We start from the raw sequence: 24,987 nt of genomic DNA, 5'->3' as shown, positions 1-24,987 counted from the left end.
AGAGCATCCATAGTAGTGGAGTTATTTCGCGGTTATTGAGGAGTTTTTGTAAGTGTGATTAGGAAAGAGAAAATGGGAGGAAAGGAAAAAAAATAAAACAAAATTGATTTTAAAAAAAAATAGATACTGTCAGGCGCGCCCCAGGCGCGCTTGTTGCGCCTGACGCGCGTCAGGCGCAACAAGCATGGCATTTGTTTGGTACAGAAACATTGTACCAATAACTCCATCTTGCAGGAGTAATTTTTTTTTTCTCTTTCCTTATACATCTCTCTTCCACCTAGGCTTCTACTGTACCAATATCCCCACATTATTCATTGATAAGGATGCTTGGAGCATTATTTTAAACTCTTCATATTTTACCAAATAGAACTTATAACTTATTTGTACCTTAAAATAAGCTCTACCAAATAGAGTCATAAATATATAAAATTTATGATAATTATGAAACTGTTGGAAAAGATTTGTTGTGCCTGTTGGCCTTTAGCTCTTAACCGGTGGATGGTAAATTTGCAGGAAATGTATAAGCTACTATAACAACAAAAGAGAATTGAGACAAGAAGAATGGGAGAATATTCTTATTCATCTGATCATTAGACCTCTATTACAACATATGAGAGCTTATATATATACAGTACAACAATGAATACATACAATAATGACATACTTAATTACTGGACCGTTACGTCCGTTACAATATAATGTCCATATTAATATATACTTATAACACTCCCCCTTGGACATTATTTGTCCATGATCTTGCCTCATTAAAAGCTCGCTAGGAAAACTCTGTGGGAAAAACCTAGACAAGAAAAAGAGTACAAGGTATATGAATGGTATATTCAAATACTTTCATGCCTCGTTAAAAACTTCACTAAGAAAACCACATGGGAAAAACTTAGTTGTAAAAACTTCACTAAGAAAACCACATGGGAAAAACTTAGTTGAAGAAAAGAGTACATGATATTTATAAACTCATATATAGTCCTAGTTGCCTCATTAAAACCTTACACTAAGAAAACCTAGTGGGAAAAAACTTAGTTAAGGGAAAAGAGTACAACCATAACTTGTTGCGTTTAATCTTCAGGGGAAAAGAGTACAACCATAACTTGTTGCGTTTAATCTTCAGGATTTGCAAGAGTTGGTGGTCTTTGTTGCGTTTAATCTTCAGGATTTGCAAGAGTTGGTGGTCTTTTGGACCAATAATCTCTGTGTATGTTGTTGCTCCCCCTGAAGACAACAGCCTTTCTGATTGCCTCGTTAAAAACCTTAGACTAAGAAAACCCGGTGGGAAAAACTTAGTTAAGGGAAAAAGAGTACAATCATAAGCCAGGGAAAAAGAGTGCAATCATAAGCCTTCAGGGCATAATCTTTAGGATTTCGAGGTTCGTCTATTTAAGTATTTATTTGCAACTTTCTCCCCGTTTATTATATTATACTCATGCCTCGTTAAAACCACACTAGAAAAATCCAATGGGAAAAATCTAGTGAGGAAAAGAGTACATGGTATATAGATTGCAAAAGAGTATAATTGTTGGTCCTTTTAGGACCCACCCAATCTTCAGGGTTGATTTAAGTAAATGTAGTCCACATCTCCCCCTGAAGATAATAATCTTCGATTTCTACATTGCTTAAAATAGAATAACTGTTTCAAAAGGAACGTAGAGGAGATGATATGACAATCTTCAAGATTGTCACTATAAGTTAACATTTTATACAATGATCTCGTGACTCTTCTGGAGCCTATGTAGGTTGAATATAATCAATATTCCTTAACTATACCTACTTAAAAACACACTTTTATTATTCTCCCATAAGTCAGTGGAGATAGAACGTACACACATAACTAACTTGGAATGGAGATCAAAGGCAATCATTACCAAGTGATCTATGAGAAAAACACACATTGGTTTGTCCCACAAATTTTAAATTGGAGATACTAGAGGATAATTAGGGCATTAGAAACTATAGTTGATTTCATTGTAAGGACAATGTCAATCAAAATATGATCATAGAACTTCTGGTTCTTCCGTAGTATTCCAATAATAATGAAGAAATGGATTTCAGGTCCTAAAGTGTCCTCAATATCATTTTTGGGTCTAAACGGTTCCTTATCTTCTTCAAGAGATATAACCGTTAGTATGATAAGTCAATCATACTTATCTATATGAAATGCGTTGAAGACATCTTTCTAAAAATTGGTATATAAATTCCTTTCAAGGAAATACTCGATTTGCAGGTCGAGGTGATACTTGGTTTACCAAGTCCTTTCATTTCATTTTTAGAGCTAATACCATTAAACTCTTTATGATTCATTTCATTTTTAGAGCTAATACCATTAAACTCTTTATGATGTTTATAACACAACATATGTTGAGATAATGATTAGTAGCCTCTCAATAGGTACTAACGGTATTATCTTGATTTTTACATTTTCCTGCTTCAGGAGAAAATTACTTAGTTAATTGCTTTACTATTAAGTAAAGCCTTTGTAATTACTTAGTTAATTGCTTTACTATTAAGTAAAGCCTTTGTACTTCAACAACAAATATGTTGTAATATTATTTTGAGAATTATAAATCCATTGAGGATCAAATTAGTAATTCTATGCTCATTTACAATTCAATAAAGAACACTTATGGTACATATTATCCCTTCTAAATGAGGGTAATAACTTCATTCGTAATCCTTTAACGAATTCATAATGACACATAATTCCTTCTTAAAAAAGGAGAATTACTCAGTTAATTATGATCTGTGCTAAGGTCATATAAAGATCATATTGTCCAAAGACCTTATTGTCATATGGTCATGACGTTTATTAGTTGCATATCTAAGTTTGTACTGCCAATTATCTTGTATAGCGGAACTTAATGTCATCGTATATGGGAGATTTGATTAAAATTAATCAAAGATTTCTGCGTTAACCCATATGCTACAAACACTCGCTATTATATCACCTTATTGTTTTCATTTCTCTTTCGTACAAACATCCATTTGTAACCAACAGAGTTATTATTCAATGGTGTATGTATTGTCAAGAGAATCTGTTTTAGCGAGTCGAGCTCTGCCTTAATTGCTCCTTTAAATATTAAATAATGAGGATGCTTCTAGCATCTCACCTGGATCCAGTTTATTTAAATGAGCAATTATATAGGCGTGTGTTGTCCACAGTTTTAAAATTTTCTCCCAAAATCATGACAATTTTTAATCAGATCGTTAACATTTCCCAGTATAAGATCTGATTGTTCCGTATCCCTAGTATTATGTTTGTTTGGTGCACCTTACTAGGGTTTTCGTCTTCTGGACAAATGTCTTCAGGACATAATTCTTTTTAGGACAAGAGTGACAATGCTTCTTTACTAGATCTAGTATTAGGTTTTATATCTCTTACAACGATAGATCTCCTTACACTACTAGCGTCAAGCTAAGGAGTATCGAGATATATATTATTTGGTCCAATTTGCGGATTATATATGGGACATTGTCACTCTTTTCTGATCAACATGATCAGTGTATATATACATTATCGGTATATATATTTGGCAGATTATTTGCTAATATTGCAAAATAGATTATCTTCTAAACTTCTAGTTCAATTTTATTAGTACGTGGATTATAATGAAGATCATTCCATTTCATGGTTTTCTCGGCATTTCAATTTGGGTATATCTCCCCCTAATGCCGTGAAATAGATCTTCAGTATGCAGTCAGCGTATCTATTGATTCGAGCTCATAAAGAGACACAACTGTTGGTGATATAATAATTGGACCGCATACTAAGAATATCAACGCAGAATGGGAAATGTTTATACGTACTAGGTTGTAGGGGGGATTGATACTGATATGCAGTGAGCTAGATTTGAAAATATATCAAGTATGATGTCCCCAAAATCATCAATACCTGGTTGGGTCTTATCACGACATTTTGACAAACTAAATGATACTCATAAGTATGGTATGATTTCTTAAGAGTGCCAAAATAGCTTTAAGAAAATTAAAGCAATGAATGTCGTATAAGATGATGTGGATAATGTGGTTTGACTCAGATGTATAAAACATCGAGAGAATATAGTTGAAAAGATGCATCTATTTATTACCAAAATGATCTTACTGATGATCATTCATATTGGGATGAACTATCACCTTTGAGGGATAGTGATCATCAACTTAACATAGAGCAAGCACTTGATCAAAATATTGAACATCTTGCAATAGAATTACTATTGTAATGTATAGAAGAAAAGCCTATCACTTCTAGGATAGATATAGATGATAAGGTATTTATATCATCAATATGACCAAACAAGAGCATTTGCTTCAGGCAAAGCAACTTGGTCGAGTTCAACATTGAGCTGCTCGCTTAGGTTTCAGCAAGACGCTTCGGGGTGTGGCACACACGTGAACAGTGCCTTTTATATCCACACGTGAAACATACTTTGCTGTTGGGCTAAAAGTTATATGAAGTTGTCCTCAACTAATTGAATAACTTAAGTTTGGGACACAATTGTGTATAGCTGATTAAGTCAGTTACCGACTGAAAACCTTGAAATCTAAAGTTAAATCAGCCAAATTGTGACTTAGAAAAGACCAATGATATTTGTAGTCAAAAGCAATCCTTCAGGAATTTTTATAGCACTATCGACAGGATATGGGATTGAGATAAATACCAATTTCAAGGGCTTATGTTAAAAACATGCTCCTGTCCAAAATAAGATTGGTAAATTCATATTTTGGAGATAACAACCAAGATCTAGATCTTTCAAAAAAATCTATATACTATGGCTGGCTAAAAACTAGAGTCCACTTATTATTTGCATAAAGAAATTATATATTATGCAAATATGACAGAATATGCATATGAACTCATAAAATCATGTCAGCCAAATAAATTGCACAAACTAGCAATTTAATTTAGGAGCATAAATAATAAATTCAAAGAACTATTTGAATGGCATTTTGAAACCAAATCAATGATTCTCGTAACCAAAATCAGATAGCCCAACATTTGAAAAATAGGTAAGCCCAAATAAAAATAGGAGAAGGAACTTAAAAGAAAAAAAAATTCTTTTAAATAATGGATCGTGACCCATATTCAAGTTCCGGCCCATTAAGAATGCTTATCTTCTTCACCACAAAAAAAAAAATAAAATTGGCCCATTGAAAAGATATCAACAAAATAGGCATAACTTGTAGTTAATTTGAAAATGGACCAGGTTTTGGCCAAAAAATGGGCCAAACCCGGCCCAAGAAAGCATATGAACATATGCAAATGTCTGCAAAAGAAACCTAGTAGCCAGTAAAAAAAAAACGCGAGGGAGTGGGAGAGACGCGAAGCAGATAAGCCGGAGCCAACACCACCATACCCATCGCCGATCAGACCGGACATGAGTCGCCAATCGTCGTAAACTACCGCCGCTGACACGCCGGGCGGCCCTCTGCCGGAGGGTTGGTTGCCTACTTGCCGTTCGATTCAAGATCAACGGAGAAAAAGTGAGAGAGACGATCGGGAAAATTGAAAAATCGGAAAGGGGAAAAACGCAGTCCAAAAAAAAACGATAAAAGAGGCCGGAGGGAAATTGGCCGACTTCACCATTATCTGCGCCGCCNTGATACTGATATGCAGTGAGCTAGATTTGAAAATATATCAAGTATGATGTCCCCAAAATCATCAATACCTGGTTGGGTCTTATCACGACATTTTGACAAACTAAATGATACTCATAAGTATGGTATGATTTCTTAAGAGTGCCAAAATAGCTTTAAGAAAATTAAAGCAATGAATGTCGTATAAGATGATGTGGATAATGTGGTTTGACTCAGATGTATAAAACATCGAGAGAATATAGTTGAAAAGATGCATCTATTTATTACCAAAATGATCTTACTGATGATCATTCATATTGGGATGAACTATCACCTTTGAGGGATAGTGATCATCAACTTAACATAGAGCAAGCACTTGATCAAAATATTGAACATCTTGCAATAGAATTACTATTGTAATGTATAGAAGAAAAGCCTATCACTTCTAGGATAGATATAGATGATAAGGTATTTATATCATCAATATGACCAAACAAGAGCATTTGCTTCAGGCAAAGCAACTTGGTCGAGTTCAACATTGAGCTGCTCGCTTAGGTTTCAGCAAGACGCTTCGGGGTGTGGCACACACGTGAACAGTGCCTTTTATATCCACACGTGAAACATACTTTGCTGTTGGGCTAAAAGTTATATGAAGTTGTCCTCAACTAATTGAATAACTTAAGTTTGGGACACAATTGTGTATAGCTGATTAAGTCAGTTACCGACTGAAAACCTTGAAATCTAAAGTTAAATCAGCCAAATTGTGACTTAGAAAAGACCAATGATATTTGTAGTCAAAAGCAATCCTTCAGGAATTTTTATAGCACTATCGACAGGATATGGGATTGAGATAAATACCAATTTCAAGGGCTTATGTTAAAAACATGCTCCTGTCCAAAATAAGATTGGTAAATTCATATTTTGGAGATAACAACCAAGATCTAGATCTTTCAAAAAAATCTATATACTATGGCTGGCTAAAAACTAGAGTCCACTTATTATTTGCATAAAGAAATTATATATTATGCAAATATGACAGAATATGCATATGAACTCATAAAATCATGTCAGCCAAATAAATTGCACAAACTAGCAATTTAATTTAGGAGCATAAATAATAAATTCAAAGAACTATTTGAATGGCATTTTGAAACCAAATCAATGATTCTCGTAACCAAAATCAGATAGCCCAACATTTGAAAAATAGGTAAGCCCAAATAAAAATAGGAGAAGGAACTTAAAAGAAAAAAAAATTCTTTTAAATAATGGATCGTGACCCATATTCAAGTTCCGGCCCATTAAGAATGCTTATCTTCTTCACCACAAAAAAAAAAATAAAATTGGCCCATTGAAAAGATATCAACAAAATAGGCATAACTTGTAGTTAATTTGAAAATGGACCAGGTTTTGGCCAAAAAATGGGCCAAACCCGGCCCAAGAAAGCATATGAACATATGCAAATGTCTGCAAAAGAAACCTAGTAGCCAGTAAAAAAAAAACGCGAGGGAGTGGGAGAGACGCGAAGCAGATAAGCCGGAGCCAACACCACCATACCCATCGCCGATCAGACCGGACATGAGTCGCCAATCGTCGTAAACTACCGCCGCTGACACGCCGGGCGGCCCTCTGCCGGAGGGTTGGTTGCCTACTTGCCGTTCGATTCAAGATCAACGGAGAAAAAGTGAGAGAGACGATCGGGAAAATTGAAAAATCGGAAAGGGGAAAAACGCAGTCCAAAAAAAAACGATAAAAGAGGCCGGAGGGAAATTGGCCGACTTCACCAAAACGATAAAAGAGGCCGGAGGGAAATTGGCCGACTTCACCATTATCTGCGCCGCCCCAGAGCGTTGACCACAGCCACTCGCCGGAAATCCAGCGCCGTCGCGGAGCGTCGACCACCGCCACTCGCCGCCATAGCCGTGCTGAGCCGCCGCAGATCGGACAGAGTGCAGAGAATCCGTCGCATCTCCGATCGCATTCGCCGCCATGCACGCCATCGTCACCGGCCATCAACACCAACCCAGAGTCCAAAAAAAAACGGCGAACAGGTTTTGATTCGAATTTTTATTTTTTAGCGAGTATCAATCAAAACAAATGTATTTGATATTTGATATGCAGAAAATTTCTGTGAATATATACATATGTATATATAAAAACAATTATATATACTAAAAAAATGACGCAACTCCGAATGTTTGCTGTTATCTTGTTAGTCCAGGATATGCCCTATTTTCTTACTGCTTGCTGTAGAAAACATATGAATAGCATACATGCCTGAAAAAAAACGTGCATAATCACATATAAATCTCAGCATACATTTACTACCAGAATATGTAAAGAGATACAGATCAAGTAAATATGCAATTTGAAGCAAATAGTATAGTTTAGGCAATTAAAGCCCTAAGAATTGCATATACAAGAACATATACGAAATGCGTAGTTTAGCAATTATAAAAAATTGCCTATTCGAAAAATATGAAATTTGTACCGTTCACTTGGAAAAGATTTGTTGTGCCTGTTGGCCTTTAGCTCTTAACCGGTGGATGGTAAATTTGCAGGAAATGTATAAGCTACTATAACAACAAAAGAGAATTGAGACAAGAAGAATGGGAGAATATTCTTATTCATCTAATCATTAGACCTCTATTACAACATATGAGAACTATATATACAGTACAACAATGAATACATACAATAATGACATACTTAATTACTGGACCGTTACGTCCGTTACAATATAATGTCCATATTAATATATACTTATAACAGAAACAATTGAAAGTATATAAAAGTTTTTCAGCAATACATAGATAATGCATTAATACAAATCTGTCTCCTGAAATAGTCACATTTTTGGTAAGTGTGTATAGATTTGAAATATGTATATGCAAAAATTTACTATCACGATTGCATGTTCCAAAACAACTGGGAATTAAAATATTAGTTCGTATATTTATATTTTTAAATATCTAAAGTGTAATATACAAATGTTTCAATTTAAATAATAAAATGCATTTAAGTTTTGATTTATTTAAAAATTTTTAATTTTTGTCTTCATATATTACATAGATAAATTACTAGTTAGGACTAAAAGAATAGTGAAATGAATATTACATTGTAACAGAGTCAGTAGTACCAAAAAAAATAATGAAATGGATATTACAATTCTACCCGAGGTCTTAACTCCAATTGGATAGAAATGGTAATGAATGACCAACACTGACCCCAAAAAGAAAAAGAAATTAATTCTCAAAAAAATTTAAGCAGTCAATTTCAAAATTATGACGAGGAACTGTGATAACATGAAAACCTCATCACAATTTACATACTGAATGCTTACAATTCAAATTGTGAACATTCATAATGTAAATTGCCACTACAAAAAACGTGAAAATAGCGACAAAAATTTTCGTCGTTAAAGTGATTAGCGACGAAATCGGTCAACCTTGCAAGGTATGTAAATTATGAACATTCAGTATATAAATTATGAACATTAAGTATATAAATTGTGTATTTTGAACCCGGGCCACCTTGCGTCCATAGAATAATTTGCAACCAATAGTGACATTAATGCTATATTAAAACATAAATTTGAAAAATTGACTTCTCATTTGAAATCCAAGTCCCAAATGTCAATAAAAAACCACAGCCATTGCACTCACAGATATTCCACTTCATAATATCATAATACATATATACTCATACATACAACTTGAACCACACCATCTCACCATTATTACTTACCAAACAAAACCAAGCAAGCTAAGTGGAAAAACACATGTCAATGTGAGTTTCCATTATTCACCACTCTAGGAATAAATATACAAATTATAGAAACAGACAGATACAGTTACCCCTGTAATATATTACACACCATATATGCTAGCTCATGAAGCCTTTGAACATGCATGAAAGCCAATCAATGCATCCACCATATAAGCAAACACTTCCTTCAGCATCTGGATTTAAGTTGAAAAACAAAATTATATAAAATAACTAACACAAACTAGTATTTATATACAATACCACTTGCCTTATTAAGTTTGCCTCCAACATATAACAAAGAGCTTAATTAAGAATCTTCTTCTTCTCTGGATGGTCCTTCTTCATTAGGATCAGAGATTTCTGACATCAACAGTTTTGTTAAGAAGGGAAAATACAAGTAATCAACAATACAATAAGAGAGTGCAACCTTATGAAACTAAATGAGAGAGAGAGAGAGACCTGCATCAATATTAGAAGGCATTTTGTGAACCACCACTTGTATCATGTCATTTCCAGAGTCGCGTTGCCCTTCCTCAATTTCCCGGGCAGAATCCTCAACCGAAGAGAGACAACCCATTATTTCAATCAACTGTAGTGTGGTAATGCCTTCAAAGTCACTCGGAATCTCTTTCAAGTTAAAACACCTCGAAAGGAGTAGGCGCTCTAGTATTGGAAAATTCACATATGTAGCTTCCCATTCCACAAGACTAGAGTAATCAATGAACAAATACTTCAATGAACAGAAAACATATTCTTCCTCCTCATCCTCCAACTTCCACTCTCTTCCTACACATGCTTGAAAAATGAGTTTGAGTACCTCGAGCTTAGGCAACTTTGTAAGAAGATTCACATCCTTCCACGAGATCTCAGTACACATAAGCTTCAACTTCTTAAGGCCATGCAAAGAAGCTATATTATCAACAGAACTGGTAGGTGTATGAATCGTTTGAAAAGCATTAAAACCTTGAAAATCAATGCTTAGTGACTCGAGCTGAGGAAGAAAGGCAAGGTTCTCACCATACAGTATGAAATAAAATCTTTCACCTGTAATGCTTAGTTTCCTCAACTTTGGAATCTTGGCAAAGACTTCCTGCAAGCACTGAACCGGGCTTATTGACGAAACACTGTGCAAGTTTTCATGGACAAACGTGGGAGGAAATAGCTCACAACTAGGCCAACATTTAAGGTATCTTAGTTGTGGCAACTCATCAAGAATGAAGGGTGGGAATGGATCTTTCATACCCTGATAACCAGCTGAAAGCCTAAGGCTATGTAGATTTCTAGCTTTTGATATAGGGAAATTGGTTAGAGGAAAGCCAATGATGAGAGAAAGGTGGCGCAAATGAACAAGATCTGCAATCCAATTGCTTAGACTGTCCAGCTCGTGTATGCATTCAAATGAAGACATCTCCAGTACTCTTAGCAGCTTTAGCTTCGAAGACACTTTTAGAAGATCCGAGATGTGTTTCCTTGATCCAAGTGTTTGTTTAAAAACACCACGTTTCATTAGTTTTATTGCTTCTTTATCTTCCTCAAAATAGATAAAGGAACGACAGTTTCTGAAACGAGCATAAAGAGAAGGATCACTGTAACTCTCTTTCCGTGCTGTTATCCAACGTTGGCGAGAAGAAGCCATTTCTCTGTCACCAACCACATACAGAAGATTCTCTTTTTGAGCTTCTCTTATGGACAAGTCATGGAGCAGATCATGGACCATACATGTTCCAATTGTTCCATATGAACTTTTTCTGTCCCCCACAAGAACTAGATTTCTGTCTATGAGTTCATGTAAATGCTTTTCGCCCACTACTATTTCATCCTCCCCTTCCTTCACAAATCCTTCAACAATCCAAAACTTGACAAGTTTCTTCGCAATGAGAGGATAGTTTTTTGGGAAAAATCCAAAATACAAAAAGCAGGATTTCAGGTAGTGAGGCAAATGGTTGTAGCTCAAAGCCAGTATATCTGCGCAACGTTCAGCAATAGGTTTTCTCTCCAGAGAATCTATAGCCTTCTCGACGTTCTTCCATTCTTCTAGCGTTGCTAGTTTGGAAAAGAGCCCTGCTGCAACATCTACTGCCAGAGGTAATCCATAACATTTCTCAACAACTTTTTTTCCAATCATCTCAAACTCCACCTGGTTTGAAATTTCTACCAAAAACTTCTTCTTATTAAACAAATCCCAACTCTCCTCTGAGTTAAAGAAACGCATCCGGTAACAGTTATTGGGGTTGTCAGTAGTTGCTGCAGCCTGGGCCACATATTTCAGGCGAGTTGTCAATAATACTCGACTTCCATTATTATCATTTGGAAAGCAACGCTGCACATCATTCCAAGCATCAATGCTCCACACATCATCCATCACAATTAGATACCTGCTACGCTTCAGAAGATGGTAGATCTGATGTTCTATGTCATCTGAATCATACTGCGGTTGCTCTTGGACCAGTGATTTGAGAAGACGCGAAAGCATTTGTTCCTTATTGTGATGTTGTGATATCACAACCCATGCACATTTGTCAAAGTGATCCTTGATTGATTTATCTTCATAAATGCTTTTAGCTAACACTGTTTTGCCTGCAGCTCAAATAAAATCAATTTGTAATCTGTGGTTAAAAAAATGGCTAGGCACTCCTCCGCCCTAGGGTGCTTAAGCGGTGCCCCATGTTACTTAAATTTTTTTTTAATTTTTAAGACTAATAATTATAAACTATTTAATAGTTTAATAGTTAATATTAAAATATTAAATATTAACCTAAAAACATATAGGATTTGAACAATTTAGTGTTATTTCGCTCAAAACGATATCGTTATCGTTTTGAGCGAAATAGTCATTTAAAAAATAATAATAGTTAATTGGTCGACTAGGCGGTCAGCGCCTAAATGGCCCAGCCGGCCAGCCGCCTAACTTAATATAAATATTGTAATACATATATGTGCAATGTTACTTAAGAAAAAAATTGTAATACTTATTGTAAAAAAATTAATATCAACTTCAATTAAAAATAAACCATTACTTATGATAGGTATTGTAATAATTATATATGAATTTCATACTATAAAATACAACTTATTACTGATAGAATAAAATTTAAAATTTTGGCCAAAGTTTGGACCCACCAATAAGTAGAACAACTCAACAAGTACACAAAGAACATATAAATGAGAAAGCAACACCTAGAAAATATAGCTCTTATATAAAATATACTAATATTAGGCATTAAGATCATTTGTATTTATATTTCTAACTCATAAAATAATACTAAGTATTAATTATTGACATCATTAAATTTGATTTTTGACTACACTTATCATTAAATTATTATTTTCTATTTGCAGAATGAGCTATGATACAGATTAAGTTCATACTAAAAATGTAACACTTATTCGATCACTCCTTAGGCCATTTATAACACAAAACACCAAATTCTACACTAAATTTTACACTCAAAAAATATTTTCAACATATTCTTACAACAATTTTTTTTTTCATCTCCAACTCATTTATCCCAAATTTTATTCCTATACTAAAATAATTTATATTCTCATAAATTAAAAATTTATAATAATACTTTTATTATTTTAATATAACATATAGACAATATATAGTTGTTGTAATTTAATAAATTATAACTTTAATTTTGTTTTATGTAATTTATTTTTTAATTAATTATATTCAATATTAATTTTTTTAAACATCTTAATGAGATATTTCAAATAATATAATTTATTAAACATTTCAAATAATATAATTTATTAAACATTCTTAATGAGATATTTCATCTTAGTGTTTGGTTCGGTTAACGAGACTTGACTGACGTTATTTTTAATTCAAATTTTCATAATATGAAGTTTAGTATTAATATAAAAAATTTATATATTTAGAAATTATACTAAAAGTACTATTAAATACAAAAAAATTAAAAATAAATTTAAAAAAATAATAAAGAAAATAAACAAAGAAGAAAGAGTTGGTTTGACCAATGAATAGTAAGTAGGACAGATAAAATGGAACAGATGAAGTACAATTTCTAAAAATATAATAAGTTTCAATCAAGGTTATATCATTGATTTATGTCTCTCTTTTTGTATACTAATAAATATATACATTTTATTTTAAATGTTGTACACTTCAATGTTATTAGAAAAAATTGTTCCTACTATATTCTTGTTATACAAAATTACCCTTACACCGTTATAAACCGTTACTTTTTAACTCCATCTTTATTAACATACACATATATCTATCATATCTTTTTCCTATTTTTAATTATCATTTTATTCAAATCATTATATAATTAATTTAATGGTTGATTATATTTTAATTAAATTTATATGAATAATAAATCATATATGTGTGTATAAATACATATATTATTTGTGTATATATAATTCAAATTATAAATTTTAATTATTTATATTTATTAATGTTTTAATTGGGCATAAATTTTCGCGCATCGCGCTTTACAAAATACTAGTAAGTTTAAATATTTAACAAATATGTAAATATTTAAAAACAAAACAGATACAAAAAGAATTATAAAAAAGACTAAGAACAAAATAAAAAATAATAAAATAAAAGTTCTACAAATTTTTGCCGTTTATGAACAGGATTATGCTAAATATGGCACATATTGTTCACGCACAACAAAAGTATTGCCGTTTATAAGATATTCGTTCCTAAATTATTGTCGCACATTTTGTCTCCAAATGACTAAATGAGTAAATTATTAAAATTGTCCCTCGACTATATTGATTTCACCAATTTGGTCCTATTCATATAATCATATTGATTTGGTTAATTTTCTCCTTCGACTATCTTTTTTTTAACCACTTTGATCCTCTGGTGACTTGGACGATATACGTCCCGAGTATGAGAGAGACCAAATTGGTGAAATCAATATAGTCATCATTTTAGTAATTTACTTGGTCCCTTAACTATATTAATTTTACCAATTTGGTCCTTTGACTATATTGATTTCACTAATTTGGTCCTAATCATACCTAGACGTATACTCTCTAAGTCGCCGGATAACCAAAATAGTTATAAAAAAAAATAGTCGAAAGAGGAAATTAGCAAAATCAATATGAGTAGAACTAAATTGGTGAAATTAACATAGTTGAGGGACCATTTTTGGTAATTTACTCCCAAGTTATCATTACACTTTTTATCATTTTACTAATAAAACATTAGTGATGAAATTACTTAATATAACTTAGGAACGAAATACAAGAGGATGAAAAAAGTAATGCTAATGATAAGAAAAATTCTACAATTATCCTATAACTTAGACAAAAACAAAAAGTGTAATTCTCCTAATAATTAATTAATTACCTATTCCGCCCATGCCATGAACTGCGACAACTTCTAGCTTGCTGTTGGGTGTGCTTACAGAAATCAGCAGTTCCTTCATCGCATCCAGCTCATCGCTTTTTCCTACCATTATTTCCTCCAGTGGTTCATCGGATGCAGGTTCGGAGGCATGAGATTCCTCCGGTGGTTCATCGGATGCAGGTTCGGAGGCATGAGATTCCTCCGGTGGTTCATCGGATGCAGGTTCGGAGGCATGAGATTGCGCCGCCCCATAGTCGATTTTATCTTTGATACTTGTCAAGTCTTCCTTGATGCGATCAATTTCATCTACTGCTCGTTGCAGGACTTGATGAAGAGTGGCCGGAGACGGAGGCTGTGGCTCCTCCGACGACAGAACGAGTTCGCCGGGAACAGGTTCGGCGAGATAAATGTGCGATAATTCGGATTCGATGTCGTCTTCCGCCTTGAGGGCAAAATCTCTGAGTTTTGCCCCCAAATCTCGCGGCAGTTTTTCACGGCCCTTGGCGTCCAACCCCTGCAATTCCTCCAGAGAGGATTGCACAAATCGGAGATTTTCACGGAGAGATTCGATGAGGTCCGTACAATCGGTGATGATTTGCTTCTGATGTTGTGGAAGTGGGCGCGGTTGAGATTGAAAGAATTCGAGCTCAATGGTTCTCAAAAGGGAAGCTACAGCAACATGAGCCATCTCTCTCTCTATATATTCATATATATGTATATATATCTGTTGCAAGATAAGTATGCAAATGGCGTTTAAAGAAGTAGAAGCCAGGCTCTTTGATTCACTTGGTTAGTGTATATTCAGCTCACCAATTTATAGGAAATGTTAGAGCGTAGCTTACTCTTTTTTTTTTTTTTTTTGGAACATCGAAGTTTCCTAACTTAAGTCGGCAAATTATATCGTGGACCCTGGTCCACAATGCATTGTGGATCGCGAATCAAAACGACGTCGTTTTGATTAATGAAAACAGACGGATGAATTCGCGCCACTCACTTTCAGTTCATATACACTGCAGTTACATTTCAACACAACTTCAGTTACATTTCAACACAACTACAGTTACATTTTGATATAACTACAGTTTCATTCGATAATATAAAAACACAAACGTGAAACTGTTATTCAGTATCAGTTTATATACACTGCAGTTACATTTCAACACAACTACAGTTACATTTCGATAGAACTACAGTTTCATTCGGTAATATAAAACACAATGTGAAATTGTTATTCAGTATCAATTCATATACACTACAGTTACATTTCAACACAACTACAGTTACATTTCGATATAACTACAGTTTCATTCGATAATATCAAAACAAATGTAAGACAGTATCTTTTGAGATGAACTGTAGTGTCAATTACGGGCTCCGTCTTTCACTTACTGAAACGACGTCGTTTTGGGACCACGGTCCACGATATAAGAACTGACTTAAGTCGGATTAATCTAAAACTATCAAAACCAATCACTTCTCAATCCTTAAATTCTAATAAGACACATATCCTTATATGATTATATAATACATTGTATATGCACATAATATTTAGTAATATGTGTTTAGGCAAATCGTATAATATTATTTTATTTAATTATAATTTATATTGCTATATTTTTAATTAAAATAATTATATTTAGAAATTTGTATGGATTAATGTAGTCACTTACTATATTACATATTTAGGCATATTTCTAAATATTTTATGATTTTTTAAAAAGAAAATTAAGAGTATGAGTTTAGGTAGATTTTAAAATAATTTTTTTTTTCTAGTTTTGTTTAGTATGTTTTTAGTAGACTTTATAGTTCAACATTTGTGGACCTATCTTTTTTAACACGAACCTGTGACCTCTCATTTGGACAATCATTATATCGTGGACCAGGGTCCATAGTGCATTGTAGACCCTGGTCTGAAATGATGTCGTTTCGAATGTTAGTGGATGGTGGACGCGAATGACTTCAGGTAATACACGGAATCCTTGTTTAGAATACACAGAATGATTTGAGGGAATACACAAAATATTGACACAACTACACAGAAATCATCATCCTAACATTCGAATACACAAAACACGTAACAACCTATGATTAAGTACCGATAACATGAATACACTGAATCATAGTCTACAATACACAGAATGTCTTTAAAGAGTACACAGAATATTAACACAAATACACAAACCGGCCGAAACGGGAAACGTGATTTCTAAAAAAATAAACCGTTAATTAAAATGACCAAACGACGTCGTTTTGGTACGGGGGTGCACAATGCATTGTGCACCCTGGTCCACGATATAAATTGCTTCATTTGGAAGGGTAACAATGATGCTATAAGACCACATGGTACTTAACAGTTCTATTATATCTTATTTTTCTTCATTTTAAATTGATAGGTCTCGAGACAAGGCAATATTCTTAAATATGTGAATTTCAATTAATTTAATAACATTATATTTAAATGTAAGACATTTGCCCAGTATCATTAGATTTTTTCAAACTCTACAAATATAAGTTAGTTCAATTAGTTTTTATTCAATTATGTTATTAATGTAAATCAATTTGTTTTGGGCTCATAATACTAAAATAATTTCTATTATTTAAGATTTTCAAATTTTTATATTGTATTTTATAAAATTTGTTTACACCATCTGTACTACAAAATTTTCAAATGAATGCAATAATATTTAAATTTGTCATTAGTATTATGCTAAAATCATAATAATTATATATTTTACCTTTCACATCACTTATGTAGGGATAAATTTCTATATAGCAGTAATAATGTTGCAATTATTTTTAAAAATTAGATGAAGTAAAAAAAAAAAAATTGACATGCAACAATGGCTCATCAATAAGTGTGCTGTAGTAAAATGCAAATGGTGCTTAAAAAAAAGAAAATGTATGCACTTTTAGAACAATTTTGATAATAGACTTAAAAGATAGTGGTAAGTTTTTTATGTTAATCAAATACAACTGCATCAAACCTTTATTAATTAGAAAATTGATAACATGACATCTAAAAATGTCTTAATAAAATATTAATGAGTATAAAGATCTTTAGTCTATGAGAAATGAATAACTACCATTATTTGTAAAATGATATTTGTGTTGCTGCCCATTGATTGTACTCTGCTAGCTAAATAAATAAATAAATAAATTGAAAAAGGGTCGTGAGTTTTGAATGCAAGAGATTCCTAGTTGGTTCCTAGTTGATTTTAAATTAATTTACTTATATGGATTAGGTGATGTATCAGATACATAGATTAAATACAAAATAAAATATAAGTAAAGAATTGAAATAGAATCGAGAACACAACAATTGCTTACACAGTTCAGAGTAAAACCTCATGCGTCTGTTGCGTAACTCAAATCAGCCCAACTCACTAGATGATCGATCACCAAAGATTATAAGGCTTGGTAAGACATATTTATACACACATTACACCAACTCAATCTTCATCATATACTTAGTGGTTACGTGCATGTCAAAAGAACTCCTCAATCTTCAACACCACAACACAGTCACGTTTCAAGAATCAAGACCACCTGCCCATAAGGGCAGTCCAAGTGGTAAGAGAGTTACACCTTAGCCGATAGGTCGTGGATTCGAACCTCAAGCCCTTGGGTTTGAGCTGGTCAGCTATGGGTAACCTAGGCTAGTTTACCTCCTTGTGGTCCTTTGCCGGCTAGGGTCACAGGGCGAGGATTTACTCACTACTCACACAGTCAGGAGTGGGGTTTACCTCGTTAATCCAAAAAAAAAAAAAAAGAATCAAGACCACCTCGTGAAGCACTTAGATCACTTCAAGGATGAGATCAAATATCTACTATATCTACTATATCTACTATACTAATAAGAGCCAAAGAGAGTTAGGCCTAAAATGGGTAGCAAAAATGGCGGTCAAATTATTTAATCAAATGGATGGTTCAGATGAATTATTTAATCAAATAGATGGTTAAGATAATTCAGATTAATATTATTAATAGAGATTACCTAATTTAACTTTACTTTTATGATTATCCTTTAAGTTTTTCGTTAAATATTCTTTTCTTTGTTAATATTCCGTTAACTTTTAACTTACCCATTAATTTCTATAATAAAGGTCTTAGGTTCGAACCTTATCTCAATCAAATTTGACATAATTAAGTTTCTCACTCTATTTTACTCTTATTAAATTAAATAAATTAGTAGCTACAACAAAAAATGATACATATGTATTTCTTTAATTTAGAATTATGTGTCTACAATACCTTTATTTGAAAAAATTATTCATTATCAAAAAATTAAATTAAATAAGAGAAATAATTTCATTAGTTATACTGCCTTTATTTTCTCTCATGCAAAGATTCTTTACATTCAAATTTATCAATTGATATTCATTACATTGTCCATTATCTTATTTTTACAATATCTTGTAATTAAATATCAAAGTTATAGTACAAAATAATGTCATATATTTATTTACCAAGTATTTTATTAATACTATGAAAAAAATTTAAAATAATTTGAAGCTAATTATATTAACTACTTAGGGATTGGTTGACAAAGAGACTACTCAAATAATAACCCAACAAATTGAAGCGGAATCACTCTATTTTACTCTTATTGAATTAAATAAATTAGTAGTTACACCAAAAAATGATACATATGTATTTCTTTAATACCATGAAAAAAAATAAAAAAGAATAGTTTGAAACCAATCATATTAACTACTTGGGGGATCTGTTGACAATGAAAGTACTCAAATAACCCATAACCCAGCAAATTGAAGCGAGAAACTACCTTTTAATATCTTTGGAATACATAATATTTTAAATTTTCAAATTTTTATTAATTTATTTAATCTTTTTTCTTAAACGTAGGGATTTCTTTATCCACATAACTCATTCAACAATAATGGTTGAACCAAATGAAACCCAAGCAGAACACCTAAAGGAAAGTCCATAGCTCGTATATCATAATCCCATTGCATGACGTTGTCATCTATGCTACCAACAATAACCGAATTGCAAATAACACACTACCAACAAAAAGGAAGAGAACAAATAGTAAAGATAAAGACAACGACAATGTTACTCAAAAGAGAATTAAGAACACTTAGATAAATTCAAATTAAAAGTAGTATTTATTTAGACTATCATTTTTAGACCAAATATTTAGATTATCGATTCAAGGTTGCAAACATTTATTTTAGTAATAATTATAATGAATTTTCTATATTATCTTGGATTCATATACTTTGAGTTAGATATTTAAATAAAAAAATTCGACATCCAATTACCCATGTATAAATTTCTCCTATATAATCTTGTATTGATATACTTTCAAATATTTATTTAAATATAAACATTGGGCATTAACCCATTCGCGCAATGCGCGTATAAAACTAGTAATAAGATATAAAGTTTAGAAGATTAATCACCAATTAGAGTACTTATTCCTGGTCATTCAGGAGCTTCAAAAGCATCATTTTATAGCCAAAATAAAATAACCAACGGGTCTGAAAAATGTGTTGCTTGAAATCCTCAAATCAAGGCACTCCTTCCATTCAAAATGCTGCATGAATACTTGTTCAAAATAAATTAAATAGAAGATTTAAATTCTACGAATAAATTAAATTTGACATATCTATTTTGAGGAACATTGTTATTGGGAATAAAAAAGCATTACTAAATAAAAGAATAGACCTATATCAGGCAACGTCACTCCATTCCAAACAAGCCTATTCCGTGAACTAGACATGTTGAAAATTTCTCATGATGTCACCATGCCCCGTATAGGTTATCCATGTCTCATCCCTTGGCTCTCACTCTAGTTCGAGTCTTGAGTTTGTCCATACATCTTAGCTCTAATCTTTACACGTTAACTCCTCGGACTTTTCACTTAAACTCAACGGAGTCTTACTTCCTCATGTCTAGACCCCATGGGCTTTGCACTTTCACCACCCAAACCTTCCCCTTATTTCAATCTATAACCTTTATTCTAACCTTTCAAGCTCAAATTGTGCTCTTCCAAGTCTAATTTGGACCCCTCCTATATTTCTTGGACCTAGATTCCTAGCTCCATCAATTATTATGAATTTATGATATACAATCAAATTCATAAGTAACATTTTAGAATTCATGTGGTCAAATTTGATATATTATATTAACATTTTAATATTATTTACAAAACAAAATAATTTGTTGGACACCTATTCACCTCTTTCTCACAAATTAAGAGGCAGGGTATTATATAAGCGGCTATATGTGGAATTCAACTCCATACTACAACAAATTATACCATGGACCAGGACACAGGATCTACCTTATATTGTAGATACTAGATACACCCTAGTCCATGGTATAACAATTGTCCCTCCTATGCCAACATGAGAAATTTTGGGGAGCTGAGATTGATTTATAAACTATTACAATTAATTCTTTCAAATTTATTACTACAAATAGTAATTAATGCATGACGTGTATTCAATGACGAAATGAAGAATACTATTTTTTATTTTGGACAGTGTATCATTGTTCTAGCCCACTAGGTGGCAATTATTGTTTACTTTTCCATTTATTTTATATTAATAATTAATGAATAATGATTGTTGGCTTTTGATAAAGTTCTGATAACCTTCAGCTTTTTATACTTTTGATAAAGTAGCCTTTAAAATAAAATTGTAAATCAAAGGACAGGTGTCAAAGAAATGAAAAAGAAAAGAAAAAAATCACATTGACCTTCGAATTATTTCACTTTTAAAAGATTAATTTAAACAAATTTAGTAACTTAATTATTCATAATGTTGTCCTTTTAACCCTAGTATTATATAATTATCAAACTTCATTAACATATGAGATTATTTTTATCGTTTAAAATTAATATTCACTGTTAAAAATAACGTTCGCACAAATAGAATGAACCTTAACTATAAATATTGAATTTAAATGACAAAAATAACCTCATAAAATAAAAAATTACTAATGTAATTTGATTATTATAAACACTATGGACTGAAAGTGCAACATATATAATGGATAATTAAAGGACTAAATATGTTTAGATTAATTAACATGGACCTAATTTTTAAAAGTGAAACAATAATTCATGTGAAGATATTGTTTTCTAAAAAGAAAAGAAATATAAATCAATTCCAACTGAAAAGTGTCACGTGACAGAATAAAAAATATTATAAAAATAGAGCAAATATAGTGTTAGTCGAAGAGCATTACAAGTGAATAATAAAATAATAGTCATTATTTCTATTTTATCCGTCCTACTTATTATTTATTGTTCAAATCAACATTTTCTTATTTGTTTATTTTTTTAGTATTTTTACTTATTTTTAAATTTGATTTTTTTTGTTTAATAGTACTTTTATTGTTGTTTCTAAATATATAAATGTTTTATACTAATACTAAATTTAATATTATAAAAAATTAAATTAAAAATAAGTTCAGTCAAGTCTTGTTAATCAAACCAGACACATAAAATGTGACGGAGGGAGTAATATATTTACTAATGAATTAAATAGTTATAGTTTAGATACTTACAATTTTAAATATTTTATCAATGAAAATTCATTGACAAATTAAGAATTAATTCCAATAATGATTCTTTAAAAACAAAAATTCCGTTTGCAAAAAAAAAAAAAAAAACAAAACAAAAATTCCAATAATGATCCCTTCATTATTGATATTTACTAATTTTTATCATAAACTTTTAATTAGATCATAAATGGTTCCTTAACTATTGATATTTACTAATTTTCATCATCTGCTTTTAATTTGACCATTGACTATTGATTTTGTTCCAAATTTGGCCATTTAGTTAAATATACATGTATTAAACATTAAATTTAATGGTGATGGGTAAATACACATAAAGGACTGACTCGTATAGCTGGTCTGTCAATAAGTCACCCAACCGGTCCTTCATAGTCATCAATCCGACTGGAATAAATCACTTCTGATCAACCGTACTACTCGTACCGATAGGTCTCGTGACAAGAGAAGATGCTCTTGGATCACCATTGGAATCGCCCAGACAGAAAGCCACCTGACCGAACTACCGTAGTATGACCGGTCGGTCTACAAGGTGACACAACATGCGAGCCTGATAAGCTCCCAAGATGACTTAGTATTAAGGTCTATATCGAGGTGAATTGATAGCAATTTAGTGTCCTTTTGTGACTAATCTATGGTATTTTATGCTCTAATGAGTTGACCATGTGCAAAGCTATCCCTTGTGTGTTTTAGAATGTTTTACAGGTCCCGAGAGCCACTCGGCAAGGCATAAGGACATACCGAGCATTTGGAGCGAAGAAAAAGTCCCGGGATGGCAAGGATGTGTAATCCACGCGTGGAGCCAACATGGATGAATTCTAGTGTGTGTCCACGTGGCAATCCACGTGTGGATGCAACATGGACTGGACATGCGGGAGGAAAATTAATGAGGGCAATTTTGGGAAGGCTATTTAAGGAAGCTAGTTAGGATTTTTCTGAGGATCACAATTTTGGAGGTTGGATCATTTGAGAGTTTTTTACAATTTAGATTTACAATTCCAAGTAGAGAGCATTTTTAGGGAGAGAAATACTTAGGGCTTGTTTACTAACAGAAAACTGTTTTCTGTTTTCTGTTTTTTAAAATTTCAGTTTTCATTCTCTGTTTTTCCATTCTCTATTTTCTGTTTAGAAAACTTATTTACTAACACTTCTTTTTTCAAATTTATTTTTTTAGATTAACATTATAAAATTAACATAAGTTTAATTTCGAGTGATTTTTAGACCTTATATTTAAAATATATTTTGTTTAAATAGAATAAATATAATTTTTACTTTTAAGCCCAATATATGTAAAAATTTTACATTTGATATCCAAACCAAATTTATTTTTGTATATAACATAACTAAAAATATATCCGAACCAATAACCTATTAAGTTCACATAAAATTTAGTTTAGATAATATTAATATTTTTTGAGCTAATATTTAAAATATTTTTGGATATATTCATTTGAATGACACATATATAATATATAATTTTTATTTTGAATTCTAATATAATAATATATGTGAAATTTTGATATCCGATATCTGGATCAAACTTGTATCCGACATACCACAATTAAAAATATTCGAGCCAATAATCAATTGAGTTCAATCAAAATATAAAACGTTACATAGATTTCAATTTTTAATTTTGATACTGTGAATGATGTATAATTTTAAGCATAATAAGCAAATAAGTTATGTTTAAATAAGTAATACAAGTAGAAAAGATAGAAGATGATAATGAATGTAATCATAGCAATGAATAAATATGTAAGTAGATAATGGTGAGAATGTCGTTATAGTGACATATAGTCTAATATATGATAGATGATTCTGTTTTCCATTTAGAAAAAAGTTTTTAATAGTGTTTCAGTTTTCTAGAAAACTGAAGAATTGTTTCCTGTTTTCAAAATAGAAAACTGTGCTAGTAAACATGTTTTCTGTTTTCCGTTCTCAAATTTTCAAAATTTCCAAAAAACTGGAGAAAATTTCCAGTTAGTAAACAACCCCTTAGAGTTTCAATTTGGTTGAAGGATTGAAGATTAAAGTTGGATTGAAACTCGTAATTCATATTTCCTAAGTGAATTCTATCTTTAATTTCATTTCCATTTCAATTTCTATTTGCAATTTATATTCTTCTAGATTGAATTAGGTTTTATGATTTTGAATACATGAATATGTGTGGCTAATTCTTTCTAGGGATTGAACTGTGTGAAGTAATGTTTGCCTAGTGTGATTTCTCATTTCTAATTGTGGAATTTGATCCATCTTATGTTGGAGATCTATTATTGCCTTTGATTGTTGAATTGATTTGATCCTAAGTTGGTGTGACCAATCTCTTAGGAGTTTGATGTCTTTATTCTACCATGATTGTTGATTTGAGTTGAGAAATAGCTTTTGCAACCTTATATCCTATGGAATTCCATGATTTGGAATAGTAGGAATGTGTGAAGCTTAGGTGTTTGATAAAATGTCTCTTAGGGCTTTTGGTTGCTAATAAATACTCCAAAGCCTAAGAAGCCTTAGTACACAAATGTGGAAGAGGATTATGAGATCACATTCTTGAATAGCCAACATGATTGAGTCATTATTGCATTCCTTAAGACACACCGTGAGGCAACATAGATAACACAATTCACTCCCTTGTTTACTACTATTTGTTACTTCAATTTTGTTTACTTTACTTGATTACGCATTCTCCCCTTGCAAAATGTTACTCTACGCACCTCAACACCCTCGCATGTTCCATTACGCATTTCTTTGAGTAA

General features: G+C 32.0%; 1 protein-coding gene across 1 annotated transcript; it reads right to left on the bottom strand.

Annotated features, from left to right (window-relative positions):
* Window positions 1-9,173: 9,173 nt before the first annotated feature.
* On the bottom strand, window positions 9,174-15,481 carry LOC116019845 (putative disease resistance RPP13-like protein 3). Its single transcript, XM_031260193.1, has 4 exons — window positions 14,684-15,481; window positions 9,808-11,925; window positions 9,617-9,708; window positions 9,174-9,542 (listed from the first exon to the last, which is right to left on the bottom strand). The coding sequence occupies exons 1-3, from the start codon at window positions 15,369-15,371 to the stop codon at window positions 9,656-9,658; spliced, it is 2,859 nt and encodes a 952-aa protein (XP_031116053.1). The 5' UTR covers window positions 15,372-15,481; the 3' UTR covers window positions 9,174-9,542; window positions 9,617-9,655.
* Between the last annotated feature and the right edge of the window lie 9,506 nt (window positions 15,482-24,987).

This window comes from Ipomoea triloba, chromosome 5, assembly GCF_003576645.1.
Source record: "Ipomoea triloba cultivar NCNSP0323 chromosome 5, ASM357664v1".
Taxonomy (NCBI): domain Eukaryota; kingdom Viridiplantae; phylum Streptophyta; class Magnoliopsida; order Solanales; family Convolvulaceae; genus Ipomoea; species Ipomoea triloba.
The sequence above is the reverse complement of the archived record's forward strand: the minus strand, read 5'-3'. Positions and strand labels throughout refer to the sequence as shown.

What these genes read in the sequence shown, in the direction of transcription:
- LOC116019845 (XM_031260193.1), bottom strand. Translation starts at nt 15,371, where the DNA reads ATGGCTCATGTTGCTGTAGCTTCCCTTTTGAGAACCATTGAGCTCGAA. An exon ending in TCATGGCATGGGCGGAATAG is followed by an intron (nt 11,926 to 14,683) that starts GTAATTAATTAA and finishes TTTGAGCTGCAG; the next exon opens with GCAAAACAGTGTTAGCTAAA. An exon ending in GCCTTCTAATATTGATGCAG is followed by an intron (nt 9,709 to 9,807) that starts GTCTCTCTCTCT and finishes TGTTGATGTCAG; the next exon opens with AAATCTCTGATCCTAATGAA.